The sequence below is a fragment of the Tachysurus fulvidraco genome, chromosome 2 (genome assembly GCF_022655615.1).
Source record: "Tachysurus fulvidraco isolate hzauxx_2018 chromosome 2, HZAU_PFXX_2.0, whole genome shotgun sequence".
Lineage (NCBI taxonomy): Eukaryota > Metazoa > Chordata > Actinopteri > Siluriformes > Bagridae > Tachysurus > Tachysurus fulvidraco.
In genome coordinates, this window is record NC_062519.1 from 18,672,454 (window position 1) to 18,682,453 (window position 10,000).

General features: G+C 44.7%; 2 protein-coding genes across 3 annotated transcripts in view; both read right to left on the bottom strand.

Moving 5' to 3' along the window:
- The window catches only part of LOC113648739 (transmembrane protein 88), a 4,808-nt gene extending 3,101 nt beyond the window's left edge, over positions 1 to 1,707 (bottom strand). Inside the window, exons 1-2 of one of the 2 annotated variants that reach the window (XM_027156072.2) lie at positions 1,582 to 1,707; positions 800 to 1,094 (exon numbers count right to left, since the gene is read on the bottom strand). In XM_027156072.2, the coding sequence (XP_027011873.1) occupies positions 800 to 1,090 (291 nt within the window). In that variant the 5' untranslated portion in view covers positions 1,091 to 1,094; positions 1,582 to 1,707. The remainder of the gene's footprint in view (positions 1 to 799; positions 1,095 to 1,581) is intronic. The other variant, XM_027156071.2, reaches the window with a different exon arrangement.
- Positions 1,708 to 3,438: 1,731 nt separating this feature from the next.
- nbl1 (NBL1, DAN family BMP antagonist) lies at positions 3,439 to 8,313 on the bottom strand. Its single transcript, XM_027156215.2, has 4 exons — positions 8,222 to 8,313; positions 5,526 to 5,697; positions 5,313 to 5,424; positions 3,439 to 4,418 (listed from the first exon to the last, which is right to left on the bottom strand). The coding sequence occupies exons 2-4, from the start codon at positions 5,687 to 5,689 to the stop codon at positions 4,119 to 4,121; spliced, it is 576 nt and encodes a 191-aa protein (XP_027012016.2). The 5' UTR covers positions 5,690 to 5,697; positions 8,222 to 8,313; the 3' UTR covers positions 3,439 to 4,118.
- Between the last annotated feature and the right edge of the window lie 1,687 nt (positions 8,314 to 10,000).

Genomic DNA, 10,000 nt, shown 5'->3' on the forward strand with positions numbered 1-10,000 from the left:
CATAGCAGTGGTAATAGAACCCATGTGAGGAAATAACTTCACCAAGAGAGTGAGTTTACAGGGAGAAAAGAAGAGGACCAAGTACTGAGCCCTGTGGGACACCAGTGGAGCGTCTGTGTGGAGCAGATGTCTTCTCCATGTTACCTGATATGAGCGTCCTTCATGGTAGGAAGCAAACCATTCCCAAGCTGATCCACAAATCCCAAGTCTCCTGAGGGTGGATAAGAGAGTCTTGTGGTTGACCGTATCAAACGCTGCTGAAAGTTCAAGGAGGATAAGGATGGATGACAGTTTGGCTGATGTAGCTGTCTCTGTGGAATGAGCTGCTTTAAAGCCAGACTGTTGGGGTCTTGGAGGTTGTTCTGTGAGACATAGACAGACTGTTGGTTATAGACAATGTGTTAAAGAATTTTTAAAAGAATTTTTGCTGAAAGTTCAAAAGGTGTGTGTTTGTTCAGTTGAGCAGGTGTGTGTCAGTGTATGTGTTCAGTTCAGCAGGTGTGTGTGTGTGTGTGTGTTCAACTGAGCAGGTGTGTGTCTGTGTATGTGTTCAGTTCAGCAGGTGTGTGTGTGTGTTCAGTTCAGGAGGTGTGTATGTGTGTCTTCAGTTCAGCAGGTGTGTGTGTCTGTGTCTGGGTGTATGTGTGTGTTCAGTTCAGCAGGTGTGTGTGTCTGTGTCTGGGTGTATGTGTGTGTTCAGTTCAGCAGGTGTGTGTGTGTCTGTGTCTGGGTGTATGTGTGTGTTCAGTTCAGCAGGTGTGTGTGTGTGTGTGTGTGTGTGTGTGTGTGTGTGTATTACCCGTGTGTGGCATAGGAAGCCAGTGTACAGTAGAAGTATTGGCGGTGTTAACACCAGCATGAACACGACAAACAGCAGTGTCACACAGGCCACGCCCACTCCTGCATTCCACAGCACCAGCAGCAGGCCACACAGCACACACACACCGTAACCCCGCCGTGACCCCCACACCGTCCCGTTACACTCTGCTGGAGGCGGGGCCAACAAATGCATTGCATCGTGGGTAACTTCCTCCACCTCACACTCATCCTGCACACCTTCATCGTCTAGATCCACATCCACACCACACATCTTACTGAGAGAGAGAGAGAGAGAGAGAGAGAGAGAGAGAATAAGTAAGAGAAAGAGACAGAGAGAAAAAGAGGTTAAAAGGAATTTGATTATACTGATCCTGAATTCTTACACACACACACACACACACACACACACACACACACACACACACACACACACACACACACACACACACACACACACAATAAAAGCATTATTGCATAATTAATAATAATAATAATAATAATAATAATAATAATAATAATAATAATAATAATAATAAAGAATATTTAAGCATTACTTGAAGCAGTGAGGGATAAAAGAACAGCAGCTTCACTCACAGCTGTGTGTGTGTGTGTGTGTGTGTGTGTGTGTGTGTGTGTGTGCAGTGAGAAAGAAAGTAAATAAACAATTCTGACCTTTTTCTAATAAACAGGAAGAAAAAACAAATCCACAGAGAAAAGACATTGTGTAGAAGTATGTATATGTGGTGAGTGTGCGCTACTCACCGTAGGTCTGTCCAGTCGCATGGAGATCAGAGCACAATGCTGAGTGTGTGTAGGGCATGTGGAGTGTACCACATCAGTACATCATCGAGTGTGTGTGCATGAGATCGAGAGGGAGGGGGGAGGGGGGAGAGAGGGAGGGATTGAGGGAGAGGGAGGGGGGAGGGATTGAGGGAGAGGGAGGGATTGAGGCAGAGGGAGGGAGGGAGGGATTGAGGAAGAGGGAGAGAGGGATTGAGGGAGATGGAGAAGGGGGGAGGGAGGGAGGGAGAGGGAGTGAGAGAGGGGATTGAGGGAGGGAGAGAGAGGGGAAGAGGGAGGGAGAGAGAGATAGAAAAGAGAGAGAGACAGGGAGGGAGAGGGGGAGAGAGAGTGAGAGAGAGAGAGAGAATAAGAACTAAATAAGCCTTTGTTACTTTTCATGTCATCATTAGTCTTGTGTCACTTTATTTTTCACAGATTTGTGTGTGATGGAAAGTAATTAAAAAGCCATTATGACCTCAGTGTATAACAACTAAATGTGTGTATCACTGTACTGCTCTCGGCCAATCACAACAATCTGTTCTGCTCTCGGCCAATCAGAACACTCTGTTCTGCACTCAACCAATCACAACACTCTGTTCTGCTCTCAACCAATAAGAACACAGGCAGACAGACAAACAGGTAGACAAACAAAAAAAATACACACAGGCAGACAGACAGACAGACAGACAGACAGACAGACAGGCAGACAGACAGACAGACAGGCAGACAGACAGGCAGACAGACAGACAGACGTAGATTAGGGGATTAAAGTCAAAGAGAAATGTATTATGGGTAAGTGATGAACATTTACATGAGTTTATCTATTTCTTACGAGGGGACCAAAGGAAGTGTTTTTGTTATCTTTATCCCACATTCCCGTTACTCATCAGCTGTGTGTGTGTGTGTGTGTGTGTGTGTGTGTGTGTGTGTGTGTGTGTGTGTGTGTGTGTGAGAGAGAGAGAGAGAGAGAGAGAGAGAGAGAGAGAGAGAGAGAGAGAGAGAGAGAGAGAGAGAGAAAACTATGTGTAATTAATTTAGTGCTAGTGTGTTATCACGGGTACACTTAACACACATAATTCTGATTTAGATCTAGACACACACACACACACACACACACACACACACACACACACACACACACACACACACACACACTCAGTCAATAGCAATCACATTAAAAAAAGAACAATAATAAATCCATGAAATCTCTCCATTATACACATGTAGTGGAGTGTTACCCTCTGCAGTGTGTGTGTGTGTGTGAGTGAGTGTGTGTGAGTGTGTACTTCCTGGCTTTGAGCACTAATGGACCTTTGCCATCAGGCTCTTTTTCACACACACACACACACACACACACACACACACACACACACACACACACACACACACACACACAGAATCCGGGCACTGCTATTTGCAGTCGGTCCTTGTGGTTTCCATAGCAACGTTGCCACAGTCCCAGTAACGTGACCAGACGGCCTTTTTATGTTCAGAGTCAACGATCATCATAAATAATTTACTTTTGTGTTTCTTTTGGAGTGTTCATGAGCCTGAACTCTGGAACTTTGGATTGAAACTGAAACACACACACACACACACACACACACACACACACACACACACACACACACACACACACACACACACTTTTTGGAAAAGAACATCTGTATATATTTGTATCACGAACTTTAATACTGCGCACTCTGTCCTGCTGCGTTCCGCTCACTCACCTTTAATCTTTTAATCTCTAGCAGAAAGTCGCATACTGCTGCTTTAAAATAAACACTGGTGTTACTGCGAACTACTGCTCTAAATAATCAACACTGAGACGTTCAGCAGTGTTTAAAGTGTTTATTGTGTTTACAAAAATCGTACAATTGTGAAGTATAACTTCAATAATCAAGCCAGAGATTGTGTGTGTGTGTGTGTGTGTGTGTGTGTGTGTGTGTGTGTGTGTGTGTGTGTGTGTGTGTGAGAGAGAGAGAGTGACTGGGGATTTAGAGAAAAAATATTTAATTCTGAACAGTGATTTGTGCATGTATACACGAGTGAAAGAAAGAAAGAAAGAAAGAAAGAAATACAAAATGAAAAAATAGAAAATAGAGAATAAAACAGAAAAGGTAAAAACAGAAATATTTAAAAAGCAGAGGAAAAAAGTTAATAAGAAAAATCCAAGAAGTTAGAGATAAAAGCTAATAAAGTAATAAAAGACAAAGAATGATGCAACATCTTTTAAATATTCTGAAGTCATTTCACGGTTTTATTTAACACAATGGAGTATTTACTCGAAAATGTCATTATTTCCATTAAAATTTTGTCGGCTTCAAAACAAACAAAAGAAAAACAGACGAAAGTCACTTGTTACTGTATGAGATAAAGAACAGAAATCACACGAGTAGGAAGTGTAACATTATTAAATTGACAGCTGTGTGACAAAGCAAACCTTTTCATCTCAAACACAGAGAGGCAGGGAGGAGGGGTGTGGAGGAGGGGAGGGGGCAGATGTGGGCAAGAATTCATCCTCCCTCGGCTGTGTGTGTGTGTGTGTAGGACTCGCCTTGTTTGTGTGTGTCTCCATGTGCAGGTACATGTGAGTTGTGTGTGTCAGTGTGCAAGTGCGTGTTTTGTAGTTCGATGTGTGTGTTGTGTGTGTTGTGTGTGTCAGGATCGAGTGTGTTCTCAGGGCTGTAGAGCTGCAGCAGCGCCCCCTCCTGTCCGAGCTCCTTACCACATGACTGACAGCTGCAGTGCAGAATTCTCTCCACCAACTTCTCCACCCGTGGAGTCTCCACACTGCCAGGACACTCTAGTGTCACCTACACACACACACACACACACACACACACACACACACACACACACACACACACACACACACACAGATCACATTACAGATGCAAATCACAGGTTTATATTAAAATAAATTCGTTTCTATAGTAACGTCTCATTCAGCATTTAATCTCATTTAATCCGACACTGGGGAAGTAAGGAGATGTTTGTGTGACTGTACGGACGGAGACAGAACAGAACACACCACATGAAAGGACCCATTTTAGGGACGTTAAGTGTAGCTGTAAATTAATAAAACATATTAATCTCACACCGGGTCTGTAATGAAACAGAACTCTGAGTGACGCCGAGACGAAGCAACATCTCACCCGACTGATACAGTTCAATACACATGCTGAAGGATTGTGTGTGTGTGTGTGTGTGTGTGTGTGTGTGTGTGTGTGTGTGTGTGTGTGTGTGTGAGTGTATGTGTGTGTGTGTGAGTGTATGTGTATGTGTATGTGTGTGTGTGTGTGTGTGTGTGTGTCACTGCTGCCCTCTAGTGCTCCCTCATATGAGCGCCACACAGTGATGTTCTTTCTGATAAAAATGGCACATTTTCATGTGAGCTGAAGACATTACACGTAAATGACGATCTGTAATCGTGTGCATTATACACAGGATTGAGTAAAGCTGATGTGTAACAACTCTTTATACAATCTGTTTAATCCATTATTTACGCTTACATTTAATAGTGAAACAAGTTACAGAAAACTTCACCACATCCGAGTGAATGAGCTGTTACTATGGAAACGATAAGGTATCAGAGCGAATGCATTAATATGAAACTGCTCCACCATCAGAGCTGCTGTTAGAGAGAATTAATCAGCACTGACCATCAATCACGACATAATGAGAGGATAAAGTAGCCACAGACTCACCACCTCCCACTGTGTCTGCGCAGGCGTGCACGAGTCACAGTGCACCAGAGACTCAGTGGACTGAGGGAATGTGTTGGGTACACTGTAACTGAAACACTGTCCCAAACACGCTCTACACAGACACACACACACATACACACATATTTAAACATTTTTGCTGTGTGTGTGTAGCTATATATGTGTGTGCGTATGTGTGTGTGTGTGTGCAATGACCTGTTTTGGATGGACTGAGACACACACCCCGTGTGCCCCACTATCTGTGTGATGTTCTTGGCCTCACACCAGGCGCTTTTATCAGGGAACAGAGCCAGGCGGTTGATGTGTGCAGGCGGAGCTGCGGAACACACAGCCAGCAGGACACAGCCAATCAGCAGCATCGCTGCACCTGGGGGCGGAGTTATAAAGAGATGTAGGCTCAGTTTCAAGTGGCTCCTTAATTTCCATACATAAAAACACTTTTTGTACTTAGTTAGGATGATGTACACCTGCAACATTAAATAATCTTCATAGAAGTGCAATACATGGGGGATGAAATAATGGCACCTACATGTTCTTGAGTGTACTACACTAAGATGACAGACTCCACAGACCACAGACTCCACAGACCACAAACTCCACAGACCACAGACTGTACAGACCACAATGTGTGGAAAACCAAAACATCGTGAAACGTGAGCCCAGTGTTCTCATCATATCCTGGGAATGTGCAGAGTTTGTGTCTAATCTGTATTTATGCTTTATGTGTTTGTGTAGCTATCAATGTGTGTAGTTCAGTTCCAGTACAAGGCCTGTTACCAGTATCAGGGCTGTCAAGTGTCACACACTGAGAGTGACAGTCACTCATTTGGGTCTTTTCTCACGGCCCCCCCACACACACACACACACACACACACACACATCGTATTTCTCACGCAGAAAAACTTTTTGACTATTTATCATATATTAAGTATCAAGTAAATGTGTGTGTGTGTGAGAGAGAAACGGGCAGGAATGAAGCGCATCTCAGTTCTTAGTCGAGCCTGACACTTATCAGCCAATCAAAACAAGAGGCTACACAACAGCCAATCAGAAAATAGCACTGGGTAAGATTTAACGCAACAACCAATGAAAAAAAAACACATATTCATTAGAGAGGGAATTTTCGATGGTCGGTTTGAACAAAACCTCAACACGAAACAGCTCGTCTCTGGGCGGAACATTGTCCTCAATCATGTCCCTAAAAATGTTTTATATTACAAATGATAAAGGGGTCCAAAAAGGCAACAAACACTTACAATAAACACCACCAGTCATAATCTCTCTCTCTCTCTCTCTCTCTTTTATTGGGGGGGGGGGGGATGTCACGCTTGCCTGTCTTCAAAACTTGAGAGCCCTGCAGTTTATTGTGAGGTCCTTGTAGTGAAGTCAAGGACCAGAAAAGGTTAAGACTACTGTAGCTGCATTAACATCCACATAGTCCACACATACCCACCTCACACACACAAACACACACTATGTGATGGAGACACCATGCTTATATGAGCTTGGTGTAGGTGTAGAGTGTTTAATATCTTACATGAAGAGCCCTAGTGCTGTTTATGGTGTGTGTGTGTGTGTGTGTGTGTGTGTGTGTGTGTGTGTGTGTGTGTGTGTGTGTGTGTGTGTGTGTGTGTGTGTGTGTCTCAGTATTGAACAGGTCATAACAGGAAACCTGCAGAGATTTGGCTTTCGGTCTCTGATTTGTTCCAGAACAGATGAAGTATCGCCCGAAGAAACACACAATCTCTGCTCCAATGGAAACTTCACAAAGGGCATGTGAGAGGGCTATAAAATACCTCCTTATAAAACTATTATTCTGACTTGTGTGTGTGTGTGTGTGTGTGTGTGTGTGTGTGTGTGTGTGTGTGTGTGTGTGTGTGTACAACAGCTCTGTTGTTCAGGACGGTTTTGCTCCAGTGGTGTGTCACAGCTTCAGAGAGTTTTAATGAGCTTCAGAGAGATCACATAGCCAACACTGAGAGGCAAAAAAAGACAGACAGACAGACAGACAGAGAGAGAGAGAGAGAGAGAGAGAGAGAGAGAGAGAGAGAGAGAGAGAGAGAGTGGGGGGGGAGAGGGAATGGGAGAGAGAGGGAGAGGGTGGGAGAGAGAGAGAGAGAGAGAGAGAGAGTTGGAGAGAGAGCGAGAGGGAGAGAGGGGGGGGAGAGACCACACCTGACTCCAATAAAGAACAACACACCACAGCATATCAACATGTCTCCAAAATGTCTTCACCACGTCCCCTGGGGACTGTATGTTTAACTGAAGAGACACTAAACGCCCCACACTCGTGTTTCTTTTCCTTCCAAGACACAAGCGGCGTGTCAGTAACTGGCCCCGAGCCCCACTTCAGCTAAATAACATTCCTCACTGATTCAATATTCCTGTCCAGAGTGGACGTGGCCTGTGGGACGCTGCAGGAGAAACAGAGACGAGCTGGGAGAAGAGGAAAGATCTGACTCGAGGATCCGACAGGAGGAAGAAACACTTTCATGCTTGGAAAAGTCACAGAAGTTTGGACTAAAGAACCTAGAGATATAATCAGATCTCTCTCTCTCTCTCTCTCTCTCTCTCTCTCACACACACACACACACACACACACACACACACACACACACACAAGTGTTCTTCACCACACTTTGGTGAACCCAAAGACAGTTGTGTAGGTGTAACTGTACACCTCTGCCAGCAGGAAGCTTCAGTAACGAGCTGAAACTCATGAGACTTTTTTAATGGAGCCATTGTTTAATAAACTTCACTCTACAGCCCTGCACACAGGAAGTCAGCTACAGTTTCAAGCTTCTTTACACAAGCACACTGACAATTCTGTCCCAAAGAGCTGAAGGAGGACAAGAAGCGATCTGCTGAGGGATGAAGTGAAGGTGACGTACCGAGCAGAGCCGCAGCAGAGAGTCGGGAACACCGCGGGACGGGGTGATGTCTCTGATCGGTGACGACCACGGTGATGATGATGATGATGATGATGATGATGATGATGATGATGATGATGATGATGGACACGGAGTGGAGAACACAAAGCGCACGGACTCACGGACACTCCCGTGAAAAGAGAAAGCAGTGCGGCGGCACTAACGGTAACTCTATCAGACTCTCTCCGGTAGATCGTCCCTCCCCGCTCCCCGCCCTCACCCCTCCGTTACACTCTCTCTCTCTCTCTCTCTCTCTCTCACACACACACACACACACACTCTCTCTCTCTCACACACACACACACACACTCTCTCTCTCTCTCTCTCTCTCTCTCACACACACTCTCTCTCTCTCTCTCACACACACACACACACACACACACACACACACACACTCTCTCTCTCTCTCTCTCTCTCTCTCTCACACACACACTCTCTCTCTCACACACACACACACACTCACGCTCTCTCTCTCTGCACGAAAAAGGACAAGTTCTCTTTTTACATTTTTATAAGAACCCTCACTTTCTCAAATGATAGCCTGTTAATCAAACCCACACGTGGTGAAGGAGTCTCCAGTGTGAGCTCTGTGTGTCAGTCAGAGATAAAGCTGGAGAGTGAAGTTCTCCACATCTTTAGGACAGAGGAGTTTACACTTCTTTTCTCAGTAACAAGCTGAGATTTTTCTCTTATTAACTTAGAGAGAGAATAAAGTGAGACTGCTGAGGGGACGAGTGTTTAGAGCTGACACAACACAACACAACACAACACAACACAGGAAGTCGTTTATTTTGTAAGAGTTGTTAAGTTGCTGTGGTATAAGGGGAATTAAACCCTTGCTGTTTGAGGGTAAGTGGGTAACAGTAACCTTCCTAATGTGAATTCCTTTTCTCTAACAGCACCACAAACACACTGTTTTATTCCTGAAACACGCTGCTCTGTGCTAACTGACACAGCGAGTGTGTTATTATGAGGAAAAAGCACTGCAGCTGGTCTGGTGTCAATGTCATGAAAGGGCCAGAGGAAATATAAAGACTGTCTCTGGTCTCGTCTCCAGTCGCAGGAGTTTAATGCTCCTCCAAATCTGCTTGCAGTTTGTTCTGAGAGGAAAACCCTGACAAAACAGAGTTGAGGGTCAGTTTGTACAAACACAAAGAACAAAACCACAGAAACCCCGGTTTGGATTCCAGAGCCGAAGTTCTCTCTGAAGTCCAAAAACATCCAATTCAAATCGTTTAGCAGCAAAAGCTTCGGGAAGCTGAAGAGAGAAATGAAACTCTGATGGACCCGTGGGCGGCAACACACACTCCACACACTCCACACACTCTTTACCAGCTCGCTCGTTTCTTAGTAAGATGTCTCTGAGATAAACACCAGGTCCTTCTGAGGTTCTGCCTGCTTCTGCATAGCATCATCCGAAGATACACGTGTCTTCACCAGCGTGTGTGTGTGTACTGTCACTGACCATGTGACTGCTACCATGCAGAGAATGCCTTGCTAATCGGTGTGTACAAGCTTCCACTCCATGTTAACCTTATTAGCATGCTAGTCAACACTCTCCTTTTCAGACGTCTCAAGTTCAGATTCACGTTCACACTTCACCGCTGCTTTCAGAACGAAAACGATTTCACAGAAGCTCCATTAAACATGTAAGTTCTGAGATTTACATGCAAGTGTAAAACCACCAGGTTATGGGATTAAGTCCCTCTCTGCTCTAGAACTACGAGAGCAGGCTGGAAC

What these genes read in the sequence shown, in the direction of transcription:
- nbl1 (XM_027156215.2), bottom strand. Translation starts at nt 5,689, where the DNA reads ATGCTGCTGATTGGCTGTGTCCTGCTGGCTGTGTGTTCCGCAGCTCCG. An exon ending in TCTCAGTCCATCCAAAACAG is followed by an intron (nt 5,425 to 5,525) that starts GTCATTGCACAC and finishes GTGTCTGTGTAG; the next exon opens with AGCGTGTTTGGGACAGTGTT. An exon ending in CGCAGACACAGTGGGAGGTG is followed by an intron (nt 4,419 to 5,312) that starts GTGAGTCTGTGG and finishes GTGTGTGTGTAG; the next exon opens with GTGACACTAGAGTGTCCTGG.